The sequence below is a fragment of the Diadema antillarum genome, unplaced genomic scaffold, assembly GCF_040938485.1.
Source record: "Diadema antillarum isolate AM-2024a unplaced genomic scaffold, OU_Dant_1.0 scf00000157, whole genome shotgun sequence".
NCBI classification, from domain to species: Eukaryota; Metazoa; Echinodermata; class Echinoidea; order Diadematoida; family Diadematidae; genus Diadema; species Diadema antillarum.
The window spans coordinates 352,306-378,115 of record NW_027271046.1 but is presented as its reverse complement, the minus strand read 5'-3'; the positions used below and the strand labels follow the sequence as shown (position 1 = coordinate 378,115).

The 25,810-nt window shown below is 38.8% G+C and overlaps 1 protein-coding gene and 1 long non-coding RNA gene across 2 annotated transcripts; both read right to left on the bottom strand.

Annotated features, from left to right (window-relative positions):
• Positions 1–1,673: 1,673 nt before the first annotated feature.
• LOC139722110 (ecto-NOX disulfide-thiol exchanger 1-like) lies at positions 1,674–22,687 on the bottom strand. Its single transcript, XM_071633430.1, has 11 exons — positions 22,572–22,687; positions 21,588–21,797; positions 20,726–20,956; positions 15,163–15,274; positions 14,058–14,158; positions 10,556–10,662; positions 6,470–6,596; positions 5,513–5,781; positions 5,000–5,071; positions 3,252–3,348; positions 1,674–2,616 (listed from the first exon to the last, which is right to left on the bottom strand). The coding sequence occupies exons 1-11, from the start codon at positions 22,636–22,638 to the stop codon at positions 2,387–2,389; spliced, it is 1,623 nt and encodes a 540-aa protein (XP_071489531.1). The 5' UTR covers positions 22,639–22,687; the 3' UTR covers positions 1,674–2,386.
• A 133-nt stretch (positions 22,688–22,820) lies between these two features.
• LOC139722127 (uncharacterized) lies at positions 22,821–25,526 on the bottom strand. The gene is made up of 3 exons (XR_011710261.1): positions 25,423–25,526; positions 23,407–23,508; positions 22,821–22,970 (listed from the first exon to the last, which is right to left on the bottom strand). It is a non-coding gene; the product is annotated as an uncharacterized lncRNA (long non-coding RNA).
• Between the last annotated feature and the right edge of the window lie 284 nt (positions 25,527–25,810).

Below are 25,810 nucleotides of genomic sequence, written 5' to 3'. Positions count from 1 at the left end.
ATTTTTGTTACTTTTGTTTTTTAAATGATCATGAATGTATATTTCAGACATGTTTAATATTTAGTTTGTAAATGTTTCATACAGTGGTATCACAAAGATATATGTTCATAATTTCTAAACAATTGGAAATGGATTATATATTTTACATCTGAATAAAACGTTAAAATGTATGAACATGAATATATATCTTTGAGTACCAGTATGTTTCTGTTTGAGTGAGCAAATCCCTTTGTCCATCACGCGTAGTTCATGATTATGCCTTCCCAGTCATGGCTTGGAAAATCAAATATGTAACATATTATCACTCTGAATGTGTATATGTGTTAGGGCTTGTATATGTGTGAATGTGTGTATGTGTGTATATGTGTATGTTTGTCTGTGTTTGCATCCTTTTTCGATGCCTTGATGATGTAGACAACCCAAAAAAAATTATATATAATATATCAGGCTGCACAATATGGACACACATCACACTGACATTGCTAAAATGTAATCAAAATTGAACCAAATGAATATTTCACCTTTGACCAAACAAGAATTCCTCAGCATAAAATGCCTCACACACGCATTCATGATACTGTTATTAAAATACATAGGTATGTATAGAATGAGGGAAAGTGTTCTAGCAATAAGTGAAGTTGTTAGAAACTTTTGATAGTAGCATTGATTTAATTCAAATTTCTACAGAGCATCATACATTTTTAACCACATACAAATAATACACTGTATGTAATCATGAATGTACCAACTCATTGCATACATCACGGCTTTGTGTTTTCCCTACAACAAATTTAAACTATGCTTAATGAACAAAACCACTAAAACCATGAAGTTTGCAACACTCCTCCACATAAAGTTGACAAAAGCAAGTGCGAGTAATTACAATACAAAGGTCCACAAAAATACCAGTACATGTAATTATTTGGCACATCTATAACCATACTAAACTTCTATGCATTGCATTCATTCATGGTTGGATTTAGGAAAACTGTTTTTCTCCCTCCAATGATGGGTACTTGGTTTGGCCAACTTCAGCAAAAGGTTGAACTCACTTTAAGAGAGAAATTGTATATTTTCAGAAATATTCCTTTCTATTCTAAGTCCTTTTCTGTTCTTGCTACTGGATCCTCTAGCCATCTTCACATACACAAAGATAATACTGCAGAAGTAAAAACTTTTGTGCATACAAAATTTTACGCTGGGCAAATTTCAGTGTACTTCCCTCGTTAGAAAAGAGTATTTCTGAAGTATTTTGATTCTGTATCCCAAAAATGTTCACACATTCGTATCTTTTGCACTAGATTACTGGAGAATGAACTTTGCTATTAAAGAACAAACTGATGACCACTATACATTGAATGTTAGCCAAAAAGAAGCAATCTCTTGACTGCAATCTACAGATGTCTGGGCTCAATTTCATAGACAGTGGCTTCGATAGCAACTCTAATCAAAATGGCAAGTGTCATGGTAATGACAAGAATCCTGTTTCCTAACTGGCTGTTGCTAAAAAACAGAAAGTTGCTAATCTATTAAGAAATGCTATCCTAACATTTTTGAAGACATGAGACTAAGATAATTGACATGTCAACATGTACCATCTTAGCTGACCATACATGTAGCTGCTGGTTGAATAGAAGCCCACATAGTGCATGCTCAGTATCAAGACCAGCGACTTCACAAACTCTCCTTAAAACTACGTAATTTTCATGACCCCAAAGTTCAAAGTCTCTTTGCAAACCCTGGTATCACAACATTTCTACATTCTTCTCTAAAGGAGTTTGGTACAACAGGATTCCACCTGTTTCATACCACGCTAATCCTTCTTTGCTGTTGTTGACAGGTGCTACCTCAAACCCATTGGTCTTACATGTGCTAGTCCACCAGTAACTGGAATGTTTTTTCAATGTCTTCAGGCTCAGAAATGATGACTTGACATGACATGATGCGCCACCAGAGGAGGTGATAAACGAGGCTTGGGTAGAGATACTCTCTCATCTGACGAAAAGCACAGATAGGCTCATTCCCACACCACACAGCTGGTATTCCAATCATAATGGGTGGTGATCTAAGCCAACAGCGGTGCTTCTTTATAGAGAAGTAGGAAGAGTACAAAACTAATGGACTGTTTTGCTTCTAAAGGGGTCCATCACCACACTCCTTACATCTCTGAACCACCCATGGCTGCCTTCACATGGGTGTGTGTGTGTGTGGGAAGGGGGGGCAGTGCGATTCTTTACCTGGTTCAGGGTCTCCTCGTATCATCCTACATTGTAAATTTAATCTCCACTTGTACACAACAAGGTCCAATAGGGTTAAATTCTTCAAGTTTATCCCTCTTTGCCTTCAACCACATCCACACAATCATCGTAACACCTTCAATAAGTGTTCAATTCTTTCCACCGCTCTCAGTGAACTTGGCAAACAGGGTGTAGCGCCAGCGCTTCTCCAGGGTCGCCCCAACGCCAAAGAGATCCTGCCGGAAGAGGGTGGGGTAGGCGTTGAGGAGGGCCTCAATGTCCGACATGGTGATGGAGGGGTTCACCCGCTGCATGTAGGACCAGAGGTACTCCGTGGAGGCCCCAAAGGGGTGCACGTTGAGAAAGATGCTCAGCAGCCCTGGCGAGGAGTGGAAGAAAAAGGGGGATATAGACTTGATGCCAAGAAAAACGAGATGGATTGAGAGAAGAAAACTGGAACCATCATAATGATATCATTAAACAATACCACATGGCTGTATGACTGTGGTAGAAACACGTGTGCATACATTACAGATATGAATGTATAGATAGAAAGTAAAAAGTTAGATAGGTAGATAGAAAGATAGATGGATGGATGGATAGAGCATTAGAGATAGATAGATAGATAGATAGATAGATAGATAGATAGATAGATAGACAGATAGATAGATAGATAGATCGATAGACAGATAGAGAGAGAGATAGATAGATAGATAGATAAATAGTAGATAGATAGATAGATATATAGATAGATAGATAGATAGATGATAGATAGATAGATAGATAGATAGATAAATAGATTGATAGATAGATAGATAGATAGCAGACAGATAGACAGAAAGATAGATAGATAGATAGATAGATAGATAGATAGATAGACAGATAGATAGATAGACAGAGATGAGGCAATAAAAACTCCCTTTCTTAGGGCCTTTTCATCATCCTCACCATCTTCTTTTCAACATTCACTTCTTTGTCTTTGTCTTTGAGTGAGAGGCTGAATATGGCACCTACCAATCATGGATGCCCTCTTGGTGTCCATGGCAACAAACGATGCTTCTAGGCTTGACCCATCATCTGACTTTTCTTGCCTCTCCACAGATTCCAATGTCTGCAAAGAGTAAATATGATACTTGCTTATTCTCATTTAGCATATTTAACAACTGCGGAAATACCAATGCACTTACACAGACACGATTGACAAAATAAAGTGCCAGTAAAAATATGTAAATGTTTTTCTACTTAAAAATTTACTTTATCAATAGTTTTGTGTTTTCATTTCATTCTTTTATTTGCCACTAGCAATAAAATTGGCAACCCTATTAAAATCAAGTGCAACACAGCATCCATCTCGGAAGCACAGAATATAAACAGTATAAAAACAGGTACCGGTTATGATATGTAAGAATGTAGCATTGAAACTGATTATGAAAATAATATAGTAAATCAAGTGCACAAATCTAAGTTAAAGCAAAGATTCCAGGTAATCACACAATGTTGGGGTTTCGACACAAAATCCGGAAGAAAGCTGTAGGGCAATTCCGCGGTTAGTAACGTTACATTTGAACAAATTTAGATATTTGTTTCTACTACTAAATTACCATTTATTCATTTCAAGCCAAAATTATGTCAAAAACATGTTCATCATTCCCAGGTTTATGATATAGAAAAGCATGAATACAATCCAAGAAATAATAGCATTGCTATGGCAACTTAAATGGCTGGTTAGTAACGTTACGAAAAAAGGACATGACAAAAAAATCAATGTCTTGTAACAAAAAGTGTGCAAAAATTCAAGTTACTTCAAACAAAGTGTTGCATTAATTTCAATTATTGCATCATGACAAATGTTCACACAATGTTTTTTAGCAGTTCGACCAATAATTTCTTAGCTAGACCCCCAAAAGCATGGTTAGTAACGTTACGGTTAGTAACGTTACATTTGTCCGGAGTAATTCCGCAGGTCATTTCACCCTTTTGTAATCGACAAAATGTCACATGACTTCTGGAGTATTTAAATGTATTTATCTTTTACCCTTTAGCAAAACTTTGAGGAAAAAATGTCAAAGGAACCCACTGTAATTTGCATTTAAGTGAATTTCAGCATCCCCAGTCCCACATGTACATTTTAAATGATGGTTTTAGATCTCGCGAAATCAATCAATACGAAAGATAAAATGTACTGAATTTGAAAGACCTTAATGATTGGTGAACATCCATGGCATTAGTTGATACCTAGATTAAAGAGTAAGATAAAGAGGCACATTTCTTTTATCCATGTCATGTCCACCTAACTGCGGAATTGCCCTGTAGAATTAATTTAATTCAAATATCTTTCCTGATTGCATCGCAGAGGCCAAAATTCATAATGACGGTTTACATTCAGTTTGTGGTGGATGCAAATTTAGAGCAGGTACAATACATTTTTTGCGGCATTCAGGAACAGATATCAAATAATGGATAAGGGACAATCTGGCTTATTTGTTGGGTACAATCATTGGGCTTTCATATGCAAAACTTTTTTTCATGAACTATGGAATGAAATGAAACAGCCTGTATGAATTCTGGCCAATGGATAAGGGACAATCTGGCTTATTTGTTGGGTACAATCATTGGGCTTTCATATGCAAAACTTTTTTTCATGAACTATGGAATGAAATGAAACCGCCTGTATGAATTCTGGCCAATGAGTTGAATATGGCATCTCTCCTCCCTTTTCAGGACTATCTAAACTGAATTAAACTAATCTTTCAGGAACTTACTTTCACTTTCTCTTCTGCCTCTTTTCTCAAAGACTCCTCCTTCTTCAACTTGTTCTTGGTTTCCTGTAGTTGCTGCAGAAAAAAAAGATGACATAAGATAAGAAATGATAATAACACAGTGTTTTTCACATAGTGCTTTTCTTGTACAAATCAGAGCTAACACAAAGTGATCTCAGTTACAGAGAATAAAAAGAATGTCATGATAAGAAATCTCAAACACTGCCACCAAAATACTCTTCTGGTGATGTGCTATATCTGTGTTTCCATACAGAACTGTGTATGGCATTGCGCAACATGTGAAATCACCAAAGTAAACAAACAACAAACAAACAAACTCATACTCTAAGTGCACCAAGTCATGATGGTTGTTTGAGTCAACTGCTCACATGCTATCTAAAAGTTTCCAAAGCATCATTTTATTGGATGAATACATCTATGTCTATTATGAAGAGGTGGTTGGATTGAATGCATGTATGACAGCAAGCTCAGAGTTAAGGTCTTATTGGTCCTTACCTGCTGCATGGCTAGAAGGGAATGCTGCAAAGCTTTGATCTGTGTCTCTGTCTCCTCATTGGGGGTGGAAGGGGGCGTGGCACCGGGCTGGGCGGGGCCACTACCACCACTGGTGCCGCTGGTTCCAGCCCCGCCCCCCTCTTCCCCGGTGCGAAGCGCCTCCAGCTGGCTGCGTAGCACATTGTTCTGATGCATCAGGGCCTGCACCTGGAGCTGGAGCTCGTTGTCGGGCGGGTCCGGCTGCTTGGCGACGGGTTTTGTGGATTCCACTTTGATACAATTTTGGTGGCAATGAGGGAAAATAGAGATGGTCAACAAATATCAAAAGCATAAAAATCGACCATTTGAAGTATGAACATTGGAAAGAAGGGTGGGACAAAATAAGAATGGATTCTTGTCAAGACAGCAAAGCTGTACAGCACAGTTTGTACTCTCATACATCATACCCTGCCATAAAAAGAATTTTAGATAATTTACCATGCTTTGTACAAATGTCCTGCAACTGAGGAAAACTGAAATACACACAGGTAAGTGTTGGATTTTGATGTTGATAATAATCATTGTTATCTGATTACTAGTAAACTAGTCTAAACCACAGCTTCACAAGGTTCGTATGAATCACCAGCAATTGAATATCTGTATTTTGAATTTCTGCACTGTTTGTTTGTGTGTGTGTGTGTGTGTGTGTGTGTGTGTGTGTGTGTGCGTGTGTATGTGTGTGTGTATGTTTATTCCACAAGTGTGTATGGCTGAAATTGCAAATGAATTAATTCTTCGGGGTTAGAAATATGCATAATTGGTCAATGGAAGAAGAACTTTGTGTCAAATGTTTAGCAGTATGAATTTGCCGTCACTTTTAACAGCAGACAAAGACCCTCATAGGTTGTCCCATCCTCGCTCTACTCAAGTCATGTGACTTTGACAACTGACATCAAGATGCAGCATATGTGAACTGACCTGGTACATTCTGCTCTATCTTGATTCGCTTCGCCTCTCCAGTGCCATCATCGTCGTCAGAGAGGTCCATCTCAGCCTCCCCCTTTTCGCCGAGTCCCATCGTATCTTGCTGCTGCTGATGTAGACTCTGCACAAAATACAAATAAAATACCCGTTCAAAAAAAAATACAGTCTTTGCTGGGAGTTACAAACCAAAGCAAAACAAATAGCCCAAGTTTATACTCATAGTCATTTATACTGTATGTTTATTTGACAGAGTACATCCAGACAGATATATTATGACAATATCCTGACACCCCATCCTTACAAACCCATCAAATGACCACAAATGAAACTTAGAGAGGGCCCTCACACAGTTTGCCAACTCCAACAAGATGAAGTGCCCAAGGCACTGTAGTCATTTCTCTGTACTTACATCCTGGGTACTAACCTAGTATCGTGGTAATCAAACTATGCATGTTCAACTACAAGACATGCAACTTGTTTGGACACCAACCCCTATGAACAGATGAATACCACAAGACCATGAAATTTACTCTTTATGTTTGTGCGACAGAAATTAAAAATGTGAGGTTTGTTGTAAAATATCTTAAACCAAACATGACTGTTTCACAGCCAATAAGTTTTCTTTGTTATTTATTACGTCAGTGCATCAAATGGAAAACATACAAACAGCTAAACATTTCCTCTCTGAAAATCTCTTCATAATTTTGGATAGACTTGGCAATCTTTCATATACATGTATCTGAAACATACCCTCTCCCTGCTATCATCTTTTCATATTCTCTCTGTTCATATCTCACTCTTTGTAAAGAGCCTTGTTAAAAGATTGATACAACTCTTAAAAGGTATCAAGTGAAATCATTTTGACTTTGCCTTGGCATTATAGTAATGGTTAGATCATCATCATGAAAGATAAACAGCAAAACTGATTTTTCTTTGTTGTCATCATGAGAAAGGATCTCACATAAACTGCACAAATCTCTCAAAACTTCAATGAATCTCAACCTCCATTTGATGGTAAAACCCACACAAATGTAAGTTCTGACATATCCAACCTTGTAATGTATGGACTTACAGGATTCAGATTGAAAAATGGAATTCCTAGCACAATAATTATCCCTAAATTTGTTCACTTACCATCTTAACATGTGATACATCGGGAAATTTCAGAATACCATGGTGTAGAAACATAAGAGTGCTCTACAAGTATTACTCAAACTGTTGTTTTTATCAAACACTTTCTCCTACCACTGTGGCATCAAGTGTCAACTGACATCCTGGCTCGGTGGGCGATTCCCGGTTTCCATGGTAACTATATGATGCAGAGGAGATTGCTGGTGTTGTCATGCTCACCATCTTCCGACACTTCCACGTCTAGTCACTGATACATCATCACATCAGGACTAAGTTTGACATAATTACTTGTTATCGTCCACTTTGCTGTAGCAAACCAGACTTCTTCATGATGACTGCTGCACAGGAACAGAGTTACCTGCATCACTCAGGAGTACTTTACCTTGAAGAATGCACAAGAGTCAATCCCGTCACCATGGTCTCATCTGATATTTCAGTTCCTTATTTGGCAGTTGCACTCTGATTCTGTTTTCGAAGACAGCTAGGCTCAAATAATTACTTGCCATCGTTGACGGTACTATTGCAGACCAGACTTCTTCAAGATGACTGCTGCACAGAAACAGAGTTACTTGCAAAACCCAAGATTACATTACCTTGAAGAATCCACAAGTACCGAGTAAATCCCACCAGCATGGCCTATTCTGGTATTTCGGTTCCTCATTTTGAAGTTGCACTCAGATTCTGTTTTTTTTAGGACAGCTGGGTTCAAGAGTGGTTACATATGATCAACTACTGGTACCTTGCTCTCCACGGTGCAAATGGGCAGTCCGAGTCTGTTGCATGAGCAAGTTAGCTTGTGTTGCTCACCTCAGTTTCTGTGTGTGTGCGTGTGTGTGCGTGTGTGTGTGTGTGTCACTTGGTGCCAATAACACTCAATCAATACTTACAATAACCATGATCCTTCAGAAATGCACCAATTGAAATTCTGCTGCACAAAATCCTGTAAGGATGAAGTCTGCTTGAACCCTGCCTCAAAACTTGAGCCTTCTATCTGCTCCTTCGTGAGAAGGGTAACTTGACTAGCTGTAACATTGCTGGATTGACCTCAAACTTTCGACTCTCTCAGCAAAAGCAAAAATTACTGGCAAAATTCCTCTCAATTCTTTTCCTGTGAGCAAACCATTCCATAGAGATGGACAACAATATATGCACTACAACTGTCCAGTTTAAACATCAAATTTTCTATAAGTTTGACTGCTTGGAAGCTATTAAGACAAACCAAACCAAAATATATGAGAGCAATTTTCTGACTTCTGTTGTAATACAATATAACGTAAGTTTTCTGTTCATAAGTAGCAGAGGAATGCGCAAAACTGCTATAAGAAATAACAGGATGACATGTAATTACTACTGTACATCATAATGTCATAGCCTATGTATATACATTACCATGGTATTCTCATTATAGTTTATATGCCAAACCTGCATTCTTGTTTTGCTGTAGACAGGGCTAGTTCAATTTGAACTTAAATATCACTAATAGAGACACTACCACAGTGAATATGTACTCTAAATGAGCATCTAAGCCAACAGAGAAACTGTATTAATCTGTAATACACTCAAGAGTCAGTTCATAGTTGGTACAGGTAGATGGCTCCACACACTTACCTTTATCCTTTCTCTTACCAGAGTATTTAGAATAATTTGAATGACTTTGAAATTTCATTATAATCTGATTTATTTTTAAATATCGAAATACTCTTCATAGACTTTCTGGTGCATGTATTCAATCTAACCACAAAACAAACATTTGCCTCAACTTGTGTACGCCTTTGAATTAAGCTTTCACACATTGGTATCAATGAAAAGATATTATTCATTGTCTCAACTATACATTACATTATAGGACCCAATAAAGTTGGCAAGCTTGATGTCTGTGTGAACAAACAGTCGAAGCATTTGTTACCTCGTTTCGACACAGTAAGTAAAATGCACTGCAACAGACTGGAATGGCTACTGTCACACTGTAACTGATGATATTGTGAATGAAACAGACTAAACAATGCTTTTGATAAACCATGCCATACTCAGTAACAAATTAGTGTCTACTCCATGCAGTTTTATCAGTCGCTTTTTACTCTTGGACAATTTTATCCTGCCAAAGAGTCAATCCCATGTACTGAAAAAAAAAAGAAAAAAGAAAAATCACCACTCACAAAGTTTTGTGTACAGAATATTTGTTTCCCCTGCTATGGTAAAGCAATATGCCATTCTTTTTCTTCATATTTGTGGATTATTTTCTCCATTTTGTTGATTTTTTGTCACACATCCGCTCATTAAAACTGCACTGCCTCCTTCACTTCACCAACCATACCAGACACATCTTTTTTTTGAGCTGCTTGGATCGCTTGTTTATGTGATCTTTCAAAGGCAGAGAACTACTTCGGAGCCATTTCCCCATGGCCGATTGATGCTGTACAACTGCCCGCCGTGCCTGCGGCGGCTGCATAGCTCATGTTCCCGTGTGTCTGACTCCACGCTTCGCCATCCATTCTGCTAACAGTTTCTCTTCCATTCACACTTCACTTCTGAAAATTTGTCTTGAACAGCTTTTTCCTCAAGTTGCCTTGCGATTTTTGGAGTGTCTCGGCTTGTTGTGTTTTTTTCTGCCATCATCCGATGAACATGTTGATGTAAAATTTAAGCGAGGCAACGTAACAACAATGTTCACTTACTCACATACGCCATCTTGGTTCAGCAATATGCCATTCTTATAACTCTCTGGAGATCAAGATGTATTGGATGCAAAACAAGTGATCACCACCATACTTGACCTTTGACATCTGAGTATCCCTTGGAAACATGAAGAGAAGGAGAAGAAGGAAAAAGAGGAGGAAGAGGAGGAAGAGGAGGAAGAGGAGGAGGAGGAGGAGGAGGAGGAGGAGGAGGAGGAGGAGGAGGAGGAGGAGGAGGGGGAGGAGGGTGGTACTGGGTATGTCAAACACCTACCTTTATCTGCTGCTTCCAGCCCTCTATGTTCTTCCTCTGTGCTTTGGAGAAGTGGTCCCAGACCCTCTGCTTGCATGCACTCACCAAAACCTGCTCTATCAGGGAGTCTGCTCCCAACCATGGACACAACGAAGAGGTAGGTAATAAGACAAATTTTCCTGAAAAAAGAAACTCTCTTTTTTCTGTGGTTTTGATTTGTTTTTCACAAACCTTGACGTAAAAGCACAATGCAAAAAGATCTTGGTTCCCTGAGTTCTTGAAGGGTAACAGAGCTACAAGATCTCTTTGCAATATGTGTTACTCAAAATATATTCCTTGTTTGCATTTACGGTTGGCTTGAGCATCAAGGTGACAATAATGCACAAATTGTCCTTCTTACCATTCATTGTAATGTCTTGAAAATCTTTGGGCCGAAGTACACGTTTTTGTTGGAATCTTTTTTTAACAATTAGGGTAAATTGGCACAACTTAGCTTTTACTAAGTCATTTGAATTGAAGATGTTATTTTGCACGAGGATGAGTAACATCATACGAGACAATTCTTGTGGAATGAAATGATTCCTGACGAACTTAAACACTTTGTCCATTAAAAAGAATACAAGACTAAATAAAGACAAAGAGTTTATATAATACTCACTTACCAATATCTGTGTTGACTCTTTTCTTTTTTCTTTTTTTTTGTTGCATACATAGCCCTCTAAACATTTTTTTTGAATTTGAATGCGACTTTGATCCACCATACAATGAAAAAGTGAATAGGTATATCGGCATTGAATCGTCACATCATATTTCAGCCGTTTGGTGATGGAGAAATGCAAATTATGTACCTGTAACTGGACCAAAAACTGAACACAAAACAAAAATGATACACAATTTTAAGCATATCAGGGCAATTACGTATATCCCGAGGGCAATTACCCCCTCCCCCACCCCAGCTAAATACTGATTAGTGGTAAGGTTAGGGATAGAGTAAAGATTAGGGTATGAGTTAGGTCTTATGGTTAAGAGTTTGGGTTAGGGTTAGGATTGGGCTCAGGATTAGGATTAGGGTTAGATTTAGAGTCATGGGAAGGGTTGGAGTAATTGCCTAGGGGGTAATTGCCCTAGAGCCAATTTAAAGGCGCAGAGAAAATGGGACTGCTTCTTTCAAAGGTACTCTTTTTGCATGCATTTTTTTATCTTGAATACTTTTTTCAAAATTGAAAAAAAAAAAAATGACTCTTTCACTACCAAGCAAAAAGTACACACTTATAAATCTACATCATATAAACATCAAAATCCAATACCATGGATTCACAGTTACACATCAAATACAATAAGTTTGGCTTCACATTAACATTTTCCCATTCACTAGGTAGACTGCAGATGTAGAAACCAAATGTACCAAATTTCAAACATGCTACAGTCAAGCCTCATGGGTCTATCTCATGCTCACAAAGCTGACAAGTTCATTCTCACGCCTCACAAAAAGAGACAAAATTGAAAAACAAAAAGATAAAATATTGATTTCCACCAACTATATTGTCATATTTTGGGGCAATCTTTATTCTACCAGATTTGTTTTTTATTTTATTAGAATGCTTTAAAAAAAAATTCAGAGTAGGCTTTAATAGCAGTAAGGTTTGAATGGCCCACACTTTTACAAGTTTGTCTTTATGTGGGCATCTCTCTTGCAATAACACAATAATTTTGAACAAATATTTTGATACTGTAGAATGAGAAATGTTCACATGCATTTTAATTTCGCAAATTTCGCAAGTGCAAAGATTTGCAAAATTATAATGCAGGTGAAAGTTCTTGTCTACACTTTATGCATTGAATGTTAGAATGTTAGAGGCAACTCGCAAATATCTCATGCCGCGAAAAAGGCCATCGGCTCCAATTCACGAAAATTTCATGCCGCTAAAATATAATGTTTTACAGTATAAGTTATGTGCTTGCTCTTTTTTTTTTTTGACTTTCCAGTGTACGTTTAGATATTTTGTATTACATTGATTTTTTTGAACGGCTGTATCGAAAGAATTTGTTGCACTGACAATAAAGTTTACTTTGAATTGAATTTGGTATTACTAAGGTATACACCAGATTGCATGATTTACAGTTTGAAAACATTAAAGCTCCTCCTTATAGGGGATGGCTAGTAACTGATCAGTGGGAATCAGTTGGAATGCTGGGGGATGATTGCTCCAATCCTTGTCGGATTCATTTAAGAGTATATTATATTTCTATTGTTGTGTGAAAATTATTTGCTTCAGAATGGTCTCATATTCAAGTAATGTGCAGTTTAATGTTTCCAGGCCAGCATGCCTGTACAGTGACGGGACATTAAACTGCACATTACTTGAATATGAGACCGTTCTGAGGTTAACAATTTTCACACAACAATAGATATGTAATGTACTCTTAGATGAATCCCACAAGAACTGGAACAATCATCTCACAGCATTCCCACTGATTCCCACTGATCAGTTACGAGCCATCCCCTTTAACACAGAAGGGGGATCACCAACCTGCTTGAGTGGTGCTACAGCACTGCAAAATCTCACTCCTATCTGATTTCTGACTTGGCATCTCTGAGAATTATGGTTTTCCTAGCTGAAGTGATGACATCTGTTTTGTTTTTTTTTCTTATTTATTGATTTTTTTTGGTCTGTTTGTTTGGGTGTTTTATAACTTCTTCTCATTACTAACCAGATCTGGCTCTCTGAATCTTATGGAGCTGTTAGTCTGGCGACTACAAGTCTCTTGTAGAATCCCTTGAAACAGTGTGCAATAACCTCTTGGTTCTATCATGTGTGACATGGCGATATCCAGGAATGCAGGAATGATAGACTGATGATGTACTCACCTTACCCATCATGATGCGGTTGTTAACTTTTATCAAAACCTTATACAATGTATGAACACCAATCCACCTTCCGAGGATGCCTAAATGCAGCTCAATCAAACACAAAGTCTCTCTCAGAGGGATTTGAAACAACACTCAATACAGAGTACCCTATCAGTATCATGTCTGTGAGACAGCCCACAGGGCCAGAAAGTGTCACGAAGACTGGACATTTCCACCTACTCATCTTACCACATCCCTGCTTTGGGGTCAGCCCTCAAATCCAGCAGACAGACTGGAGAAAAATGTGTCCATTCATGGTTCTGTGTGGTAATAAGCTGACAACTGAAGACATGCAGAAGTAGTTATGAAGTTCATCGCATAACATATGCAAACCCATACCTCTCAACTCAGTTATATTAATCTCCAACACAAGAAGTTTTGCTGGAAGCATTCACATACAGACTTTGGTGAACAAACCTCTTGGAGCAAAATTTTCTCCAAGACTCAGAGACTAGTGTGAACGCAGGCATCTTGATTCCAATGTCAACAAACCTTTTGCAGTTTTATCGCACAGTATTGATAGCTATCCGTTTGTTCACTTAAAAAAAACATACATTAAAAAAACAAAAACAAAAGGCAAACAAAATTCTGGGAACTGGACTGTAGACTTACACTGAGTGTTGATTCCCATGATGTGTGTGCGGTGAGCCAGCTGCATCTGGCTTAGCTGTTGGTCCCACTGGGCCTTCTCCCCGACAAGTCGTCTCACATGGCTGCCACAAAGAATAGTAGCACTTTATGCTGTTAATATGTACCTAACTTGCCAAGAGACTTGCAGTGGGTCTCCCGCTCACCTGAGCATTACAAGTTCACCTTTCATGCAGACTACTACTGCAGAAGAAAACAACAAACTTTGACTTGCCTCCAGGAGGTAATGGCATTCATTTGTATTTTCTGTTACTATGGTGATACTACCTGAGAGGTCTGTGGAAAATTCCACCATGCCCTTGCAAAAAGATCAAAATGTGAAAACTGGTCCCAAATTTGGCCCAGCCCAAAGGGGGGCATCCCTGGATCTTGCGAACAAACTAAACATGTTTGAAGTATACTCACAAATTTACATTATTTACTCAGAACATTTCAGATTTTATAGATCTGAAGGAAATTGTTTAAATATTTTCTTATTTGGGGCTCTGGCACCCATTTCTACAAATAGATATTCTATCGCCTAGCAATAATACCTGTCAGTTTGATGAAAATTGCCTCCGAATTTGGTGCCCCCAGATCTACCATGAACAATTTTCAAACTACAGTCACCAGAGTACTTACACATAGCAGGTACCTAGCTCAATCATTACTGTTTCTAGAGTAGATTTTTAACATTCCTTAATTCTAGGGCTTTGAGGCTCCTGGCCCTTGCTGCCCATCTGGACAAATTGACATCATATAATCCCAGAGATACTACCAGTCAACAGCATATATCTAATGCTCATATGGTTCATGTAGAAGAGGGGGGGGGGGGGGGTTTCCTACTCATAGTTAAGCATTGTGTGGACAGAACTTTTTGATAGGAACTTGTAGATAAAAGTGTAGTTACAGGGGGCAATGAGCCTATCCTCAAGGATAGCTATCTTTGAGGATAAGCTACATCATGCATGTAAACGCATGTCATAGTTAGGGGGCAAGAGCTTATCCTCGAAGATAGCTAGTCTTGAGGTTGAGGATCACCGTCTGAACATGACCATTATTAAAATATACCTGTCAAAGAAGGACTTACAAGTGTGTGGACTGCACCATGCTGTAGAATGCACCTGCATTCTTCTTATCACATTCTCCCCTCTCCAACCAAAGGACCAGCTGGTTGGCAGCTTGAGGAAATACCTCCGGATCTACAGAGAAATGCCAGAACTTGGTTGCTAATATTTCCTTCTGAAAATTTGTCCTGATTCAGGACAGAAATATGTAACACCATTCCAAATCATACATTTAGGCACGAATTCACAAAAGTGGTACACTTAAAACCATGGTTTAAACCATGGACAATTTGTATGGAGCGCCAATTGTTTCTATTTCGTTACAAAATCAGTCATTTCGTCCCAAAAAATGACTGATTTCGTAACGCTCCATACAAATTGTCCATGGTTTAAACCATGGTTTCAATTGTACCACCTTAGTGAATTTGGGCCTTAAGGTCAGTAATCAAAGGTCATACCCACATCATTTGGTTTATTTCATCAATTGTCATTATACACAAATAATGATAGAAAGTTATGCATTTCAGCATAATCACACATCACATTCTGTTAATTGCACCTTACTGAAAGCGATATGCTGGTATGAGGCAAAAAAAAAAAAACATCTTGGGAGTTAAATCAAGCTATCTATACTTAAATTCGTCTTTTGCAAGTTTTCAATAATTTTGATAGCTCTATATGATAAATACAGATTTAAGAAATTGATACAGTACTAAACCATAAGAGAATAAAGGTTCCATGACTTGAAATTGTATTTTTACACAAAAGCAATGAAAAATTACATTTAAACCATACTATATGAAAATTAAGTGTTGCAATAAAATTCCCTACAGGACAGGAACTTCAAATATCACAAGATTCTTTCATATTTCCATCCCATTTGTTTAATTTGTTGCACACACTTTTTATCAGTCTAACTGGGAATGAGTTTGTGTATCTACATACATCTTAGGCCAAGTAAAAAAAGAAACCAGTTTCTCGTCCTCGCGCGCATCGATTTTGGCCGCCGCGTCGATTTTTTTACTATTTACTATTTTCAAAATGGCGCTGAAAATACCAAGAAATTCATAATTCTCGTCCCAGCCCGCTCCCCGCCCGCATCGATTTTCAGTTGCCGCATCGACTTTTTTGTTATTTACTATTTTTTCGGCCGCCGAAAAAAAAAAATCGACAATTCACCTACCAATCGTGATGTCTTATTTAAGCGTCCTCTACTTAGCTGTAGTACAGCTGTAGCTTCTGTAGTGCGTATGTAATAACGCATGCATTTCACACTGCGAGCTTGGCAAGAAGGAATGACCCACAAAGCAGTTGAACTGTAGTTGGATGGGCGGGCCTGGGCTGTGATGTATAGCGCACTCGGTACGTCGTGATGTAGACAGGACGTTGAGCACCTTCTGTACATTTCTCTCGTGCTGTTGCCCGCTTCATGTGCTGCTAGATTGATTGCGCAATGTAACCACAAACCCCGTTATAACGAGGTCCGTGAGACCGGCGATACTACCTCGTTATAACCGGTACCTCGTTATAACCATACTCATCAAAAACAAAGAAAAACATAAGCATGACGTCATATACCCATTAATGAAACTTAGACATATCCTTTGCGTTGTTATTACACAATTATTAAGCGTTATTATTGAGAGAATAAAGGGAGATTTGTGAATTAGACGAAGAACGCCAGAGGCTGAAATGATAAGTTAATTCTTTATTGTAATTCTTGTTTGTGAAGCTTTTTCTAAACACCAGCGCAAATATGGGGGCAAATATATAGAGTAACATACAGGCCTTGTTTACCGTAGGCCTAACTTGCTAGGTATTTTTACGCTGTTGGTGCCCAGCGGGAATGCGATGATTTCATGAATCATTTCGGCTGTAATCATGTACACATGTACAATGTATGATCGTTGCGCCCAAATGGATTAAAAATGCGTTCTTTATTTTCTTCCGAAAATCTCTTCGCGTTTTGTACGACCGTTCTTGAAAAATATATCTAAATGAAAAAAAAATATCTAAAAAAATATCTATATGTGACAGTATTGAATGTGGGAGGTTGTCATCCTGTTTACGCAAATCTGTACCAGATCTATTCAAACTAATAAATGCGTTTGTTTCTTTTTCTGATTTAGGTTAACATGCGTCATTCAACTTTTTTACGCTACTGTCACCTGGCGAGATCGCGATGATTTCAGAGTAGTTGTTTACCGCTAACTTGCGAGGTATTTTACGCTGTTGGTGCCCAGCGGGAATTCGATAATTTCATGAATCATTTGGCTGTAATTTTATACAATGCATGATGGTTGCGCTCGAAGGGATTAAAGATGCGTTCTTTATTTTCTTCCGAAAATCTCTTCGCGTTTTGTACATCCGTTCTTGAACTGTTGAGTGCGTTTGTTTCTATTTCCGAGCACCGATTAAGTAGGTTAACATGCGTTATTCATCGATTTTTACGCTACTGTCACCCGGTGAGATCGCGATGATTTCATTAATTATTTCGGCTTTAATCATACACACTCATATTCAAATTATCATTCGTTAAATGATAATGAACAAATCCAGATCTATTCAAACTAATACATGCGTTTGTTTCTTTTTCCGAGCACCGATTAAGTAGGATAACATGCGTTATTCAACTATTTTTACTCTACTGTCACCTGGCAGGATCGCGATGATTTCACTAATTATTTCTGCTTTGATCATACACACTCATATTTAAATTGTCATTTGTTAAATGATAATGAAAAAATCCAGATCTATTCAAACTAATAAATGCGTTTGCTTCTTTTTCTGAACACCGATTAAGTATAGGTTAACATGCGTTACTCAACTATTTTAACGCTACTCGATAATTGTCACCCGGCGGGATCGGGGCGATGATTTTATTATTTCGGCTTTAATCATCCAAACTCATATTTGCTCAAAACCAGCAAAAGAACTGGAAGTTGGAACTAAAATCGGAAAGGATATAATGATGAGGTGCACACACATTCCAATTGTCCATTTTTGGATATGATTTTATTGTCGCTACATGAAAAGTTTTTGAATGCGTTATCTATTTTTTTCTCGTTGCGCTGTGGTCTGACCTCATAGCACGCACGCGTTTCTCGCGAAAAAGAAAATCGAATGATTATGTTTTATGATTTAGTAAGAACATCGGAAGGTGTTCCTATGTCTTATCGCGTGATTAAGAAGAAAACATGGAAGGAACGGTTCTCTGCAAAACGGGAAAAGACGTGGATAGCGAGATTTCGGTTTCCAATGTTTCATTTGTCGCGTGTTTGAAAGCGGCCATTTGGTCAAGAAATGGAACCTCGTTATATCCGATCAAATTGCTTATGTTTTTCTTTATCATGATTTACCGAAATTGTCCTCGTTATAACTGGAATCTCGTTATAACTGAACGCGTTACAACCGATTCGTTCTGCCATTACACGCAAAGGAAAGCGGGACCGACGCGATCACCTCGTTATAAGCGGTTCCTCGTTATAACCGAACTCGTTATAACGGGATTTCACTGTAGTAGAGGAGACCAGCCAGCCAGCATAGCATCGTTCTGGAGCTGGAAAAAAAAATCGTGGAGTGATGGAGAGAACCGATCTCAAGCGCACGAGTGCACAGCGAACGGCTTTAGTATTCAACTGGTTCGTATTCTGTCTTTCAGTAAAAAGGAAATCAGGTGGTTGTTTCACAGGGTTGACAATTGGCAGTACTGTCTGCGGCATTTTAAATCCTTGAGCGAATAAGTTTTCATATGAGAAAAGATCTAACTCAGTAAGTTTGTGTTGTGTTGAAAGGCAAAAATAATGCTGTGCATTTCCAGAGATATTATGGTTGGATTCGTAGGTTCAACAAGTGATGCATAAAATGTGTATATTTTATATTAAAAAAACGTGTTTCTTTTCCATACCCTTGATATGACTGAATGAATACAGTCACAATGTAGTTAAATTGGTATACTTGTCATGCATAAACAGCAATATACGCAGATTTGGTATTAAATTGTGCATCACTCAAATGATAAGTGGTTTATATCACTGCTGCTTCTTGGTAGCACTGTAATGATGGCCATGGAAGAAATGAAGGGAGAATGTGACTTACCTTCACAGGTACATGTTTTACAACATATGTAGTTTTGGTATACAATCATTCATCATCCAAATGATGAGTGATTATCAAATGACTTTTTAGAACATGAAGAAACATCTTTAAATGTTTAATGCTATAATGCCATATCAGTCAGTATCATTTTGACATCCATCTGCAATTATTGAACAAGCCAGTTTCCAGTTGAATGTGCTACAATAATTGTACTGTGAAGAAATGCAGATACATACCAGCTGTGTGGACACAAAAAGTCACAAACACAAATGATAAATAAAGCAGTGTTTTGAATATCATGGAATTCATTTCAGTCGTACATTTGTTGAAAGACATGTTTTATACCTGTTTCAATTTATAGCACAATACATCAGAATTGCAAGTACACTGGTATCAGAAATGCCATTACAACACTAAATACCAGTATTAAGATGGCCATTTTCCCTTCGACATCTGTAGTGGAAAGAAAAAGCAAATGTATTTCTGCATGCATGAAGTTTCATTTCAAGTATGGTACATATATCTATTTGTTTGAAAATGCACATAGTGCAGGCAAGACATACACTTGGGACCTGGTCTCTCATAACACAGCTACCAGAGTGATATTTCATTTCGTAAATTGGATATAGAAAATAGTAAAGCCCTCTCTCGTTACCTTTCTCAGAATTACCGGACGAGAAACACATATTACTTTCATTTTGACAATGCTCGAAAAAATAGTAAGATATCAAATAGTAAGGACCTCCCTCATCGCCTTGCTCAAAAAACCCGGACGAGAAACTGCTTTCTTTTTTTACTTGGCCTTATCAGAAGTAAAATTCTACTGGATGCATACAGTCTCTAACAAAACTATGCATTGTTATCATGGTTAGTAATCATTTATTGCTCGCTGAGATATTTTAAACCTAAATATTGTGTGGCAAGTGCTGCCCTACATTACAAGATATAAGACAAAGTTGATTATTCAGCAATAGAATGAAGCAGATAAAAACATTTTTTATAGACATTGCTCACTTTATATCTACTTTCCTAGCGCTGGGCAATGCTGATATTCTGAAATTCATAACGGGGTCTAATTTTGGACAAACATATTCTCTATTCAAATTCATGAAATTCTTCCCTCGAGATATTTTCATTGCAACTGACTGACAAATTGCCCTACGTCAACGTAAACAATCAGTTGCAATGAAAATATCTCGACGGAAGAATTGCATGAATTTGAATAATTGCGCAGTACCCGCTGCATGCTATAAGGATTAGAACCAACACTTGCTGTCGGGCGAAATCTCAGTGGTCTAGTGGAGATGACGCCTGTCCGGAGATCAGGAGGTCGTAGGTTCGAATCCTGCTCGAGTACATATGCCCATGATTTTGTTGTCATGGCTACACCTAAAACACTGATTAATTCAGTTCTTGTTTACGTCAACGTGGGGCAATTTGTCAATCAGTTGAAAGGTATTCTCTTGTGTCATGAATTCAGAAACTTACTTTTGAGTTTGGCAGAGAGTGCAAGGCCATCTATCCGTGAGTAGCCTGGAACTACTCTTTGTTCCCCCGGGCTGTAATTGTCCCGCTCACTCTCTCTCTGTCGACGCTCCTGGACCTTGCGTCTCTGTTCACGCTCGTATTCTTGCACGTCGTGGCGAGTGTGCGCATACTCTACTCGCAGTCGTCCATTGTTTTCTGGATTGAGGCTTGCCCCGATGCGTACAGTGTAGCCTGAGTAATCAGGACAAATCATACACTCGTAAAAGAGACATCATCTCTCATTTACTCAATTCTGCATTTCCATGTTGTGAAGTGATTTATGGTGGACAAAATTGATGCAAGCATTTTCATACTGGACAGAAGAGATAGACCAGACGAAAATACACCACTGATAGTAACGACACTGGTAGCATCAATGTCCATCTTTCATCTGACATGACATTGTAGTCATGTGTCCTCCATCTGTACCATGATGCATTACAGTTGCAACAAGGAAATACAGTGCACTCCCATCAAAACTAACACGATTGTAAAAAAAATTCCGGTTAAAACGAAGTAAAAATTTAGGCCGCAACATTATCCACTCTATGTATTTCTATTGGTTATATGTTCAACTATAACAAAATTTCGTTATAACGGGAGAAAACTGCTGGTCCTGAGGACTTCATTATAAGGGGAGTCCACTGTAGACAGATTAACAAACATTTTTTATGAAAAAACACAAAGATAATTTCATGATCATGACTTGCCTACGAGGTTTTTATTCATGAATCAAAGGCTTTGACACCATCCGTTCACACTAGCACAGGCCTGTAGCAGCAACATAAACTGCTTCCCTGCTCATGTTGACGAGAATATTTACCCGTTACTGACATTGCTGCCTGGACTGAAAATTCATCTGCAAATCTGATGAAGCAGACATTTTGTTTTCCGAGACGAATGTTGACGATCTCCCCGGCCAACCTGGCGAAGAGATCCTCAAGCATCTCCACCTTCATGGCATCAGGAAATCCCTCGACAAATATAGTCTTGCATCCAGGTGGTCTCTCACCAGGAGTGGGTGGAGCGGGATCTGTAGATTGAAAGAAAGTATAAGGACTTTGATGCGATATCTAATCTAATTATCTAATCTAATTATCATACTTCAATATCAAATGCAACCATCTAGAATACTAAATGCAAAAATTGAATGTAAGCGGTCATATGTACTCTATATGAATGTATAGATTTCAAGAGGAAAACTTGGAGCAAAATTTTACCGTACCACAGCTACTCCAACAAATACAAAACCAAGTATGGCATAACTGAATACCACACATCATCAGACTGCAATCGAAATATTCTTGAAATCCTGTTCACTAGTCATCAAGAAGCATATTACAACCCTTGCTCAATCAATATAAACAAGTTATGAATTTCACTCCGTTTAATTCATTCAATTTATCAATCTAATATTTTGAAAGAAAAGCAAATAAATGACAATTATTTTCATCATCATGGCCATCAGCCAACTGTGCATATTCAGACACAATCATATTCCGAAGTCTTTGCCAGCACTGCAACAAAAAATTAAGAATTAGAGAGTATACTGCAGCAGTTCTCTTAAACAGGTGTGAAAAGAGGTTCACATATGCTTGGAAAATAGTTTAAATGGATACCAAACCAGAGCAATTTTTTTGTTCTGTGTCCAGAGCCTCTGAATAACGACAAATTAGGAATATTCTAATTAGCCTTGTATTCATCACAATAAAAAGATAAAAATACAAACTAGAACCAAGCTATCTGAACCTGATAAAGATGCAGTCACCATACAAGCAAGTGTCTCATAATGTGTAGTTCAACTTACTGACACTAGGTTGAAAGACAGTGAAGCCCTTGAAATGAAATACAGATTTCCTGGATGCCTCCATCATGTCTGCACTCTTGGTAGTGCCCACTAGTGGACTAATGGCACCTGCAGGAACAGACCCCTGACCTTCGAACCCATAATCTGTTCCCTGGACCAGGCCAGGGTACAGGTGTGCGGCTCCATACCCATGGCTCATTGCCTCGCCAGCCAAGAGATCCGCGGGTAGAGCGGTGGCCCCTTGGCCCAACTCGTGCATCATCCCTGGGACTAACTCACTCGAGTCATCAAGGAAACTAGACCCACTCCTCCTTCCTCTGCGAACGGGAACTTCTCCTCCTCTCCCTAAATATTGCCTTTCAGTTAGGAAGTGCCGGGATAAGGTTGGTGATACATCCCCTGGGAAACAATTAAGATAAATATTCAGCATTAAAATTTTTACTTGATTAAAGAATACCAGATGGCAATGTCCTCTCATGAATCCGAAAAGGGATATTATCACTAAATACTGACTCACTCTATGCAGGGAGGTGAGACCTCCCTGCTCTATGACACCCACCAGACACTATTTTTGAGTGGGGGCCTCTGGCCAAAGGGAGGTCAAAGGTAAATGCTCCTTAGCAATATTGGGGATTTATTTTTCATTAATAGCCAAAAATTTGTGTAGGGGGAGGGGGCTGCAGCCCCCAATTAGATAGATACCCTTACCTTTTTGCCGGGAAGAAATATGATAGAAACCAGATATATCTGAGGAGAAAATAGATTAAAACAATGATATGAGGGAACTTGTCCTTGAAAGAATTTTGCTTTCAAATATAAGATGGTTTCAGCTTACCAACATCATGAACTTGTTCTATGACCATTGGTCCATTTCTTGTTGAAAACTGCAATGGCATATCATTGGCACTTGGATCAGGGCATCTGTCCTCGTCATCAACTGCAATGTGTTTTTTAACAAAACAAATCAAAAGACATAAGCAACTAGGAGATTAGACACACCTGCACTTGTGATAGTACTAGTAAGATAGACAAATTAACAGCATGCACATCAGTGTCAAATTTTTATAATTTTAACCTTTCTGTGGGTAAGACAATGTTTTGTTCTCACTACATCTTACGGTTCATATAACTATCTAAAAACAGCCTACACTCTGTACTGTATGCACTATTGATACAAGATTAATGTGCAGTGAAGGTGCTTATGTCCTGTTCTACCATCTGAAATGCAAACAATAATAATAATGATGATAATAATACTGAGGAGGAGAAGAAGGAGGAGAAGAGGAGGAATTAGAGAAGAAAAAGTTCCAAAGAAGAAGAAGAGGTACCTTGGTACAGAGGAAGAGGAAAGAAGAGGAAATGAAAAGAAGACAAACAATCTCAAAGTGAGCATGTTTCATTATGTTCATTGAGTCAAAGTTTGACTGTAATGCTCATTCATCCTCTGCTAGGAAATACAGTATAATAAACATATTACAGGCTAGTTGACTGAACATCATGACCAGCTTCACTTGCACAGAAGATGACTATTCACCATTCAGTGCCCAACAACTGGTAAATAGCGGTCCAAAATGAGGACCACGTCTTAACTTGCCTGCTAATTTCCAGCTTGAAATCTAGTTTGGCAAGAGGTCATGGAGAGCAAAAACTTTTTGGAAAGCTTTGTTGGTCTTTGCTGTCCTGGTATTACTGTGAACAGAAGAGGTAACGGGCCAAGGGCTGCCAACATTGGAAACTAGTCGAGAGTGAGACTCCCATAGGCCAATCGGTGTAATTTAGGAGTCAAAATGAGTGATCGAGATCAATAGAAATGCATGCAAATGAAATTTCAGAGTGAGAAAGGACCAAAATGAGTGAGTCTCACTCTCAATGAGTGAGAGTTGGCAGCCCTTCATCTTTCAAACATGATATACATACAAGGCAATGAATCATTTATTAGCTTCAGTGTGTCGAAGAATACTAGGCTGTACCAATCATGGCGCTGTACCAATCATGGGCTCGTTACTGTAATTTCACTATTTGTATATACAGCCCTGTCGCTGCAGGGCTGCCAACTCTCACTCATTGAGAGTGAGACTCACTCATTTTGGTCCTTTCTCACTCTAAAATATCATTTGCATGCATTTCTATTGATCTCACTCATTTTGACTCCTAAATTACAGCATTGGCCTATGGGAGTGTCACTCTCAACTAGTTTCTAATGTTGGCAGCCCTGAGCCTGTTACCTCTTCAAATTCACAGTAAAAAGGGCAGCAAAGACCAACAAAACTTTCCGGGTTTCATTTCATTTTTTTTTTCTTTTGTTTTTAACGATTAAAGGGGGGTCGTGCGCCTCTTGCGCCCACCCCCCTCTGGATCTGCCACTGATACTTTGCAGTTAGTGAAGACACATATGCACTCGCCACACAGAATGAATATTATGTCTATTACTAGTATTTACTAGGCGTAAAGAGGGGGACCAATCATGATCGATACCACGATTTAGCCCATTTGCCCTTTTATCACTCTACGTTACCGAGGTGAATTTCCTAATTGTTATAGTCTATGTTAATGGAAGTGGTCTAGACTCTAGTCTAATTCATTGTCAGCATGGTCAGTGATATCTTCCAGTACAGTATTAGTGCCCGTAACCAGTGAGTTTAAACCAGTGCAATACCAGATTCTCCCCATCCCACCCCCTCGGCCTCCCCCACTCCCATCTGACCCCTGGACCCCCAGGCCCACATTTATTGCCCTTCTCTCGCTCGCTCTCTCAGCTCAGCTCCAGACCACTCCAGTCTCCAGCACTCCTCTCTCCATGCACGAGTCCATCTCTCTCCAATTCGAATCGAAGGGAAACCGGGAAACCTACAGCGGTCGGGAGAGCCGTGACTTCCGTGGCCATACTCGATTACATTCATTGTAACGTTAGAGATGTTGGCATGCCGATATGTTTCTGATTCCGCCCAAATTTAGTTCGGCCTGCTGCACCGGCTGATGAACAGACTCCAGCGCCTTCGGTCGGTCGGTCATACGTCCCTCAGAACAGTTTGTCGTCGCACGGTGAGATTTGGATGAGGTACATTGTAGCTACAACACACAGCAGCAAGCATTGACGCTACACGTATTGTACGTACGTCGATGTGGTCGATGGTGGCCTCAATGCGAAAAGAGCAAATATGGAATTATGGCAATCCACGCACTGAGCATGACCGATGCACTGCACGCTACGCACGTCGCATACGCGCGCGCAGCATGGA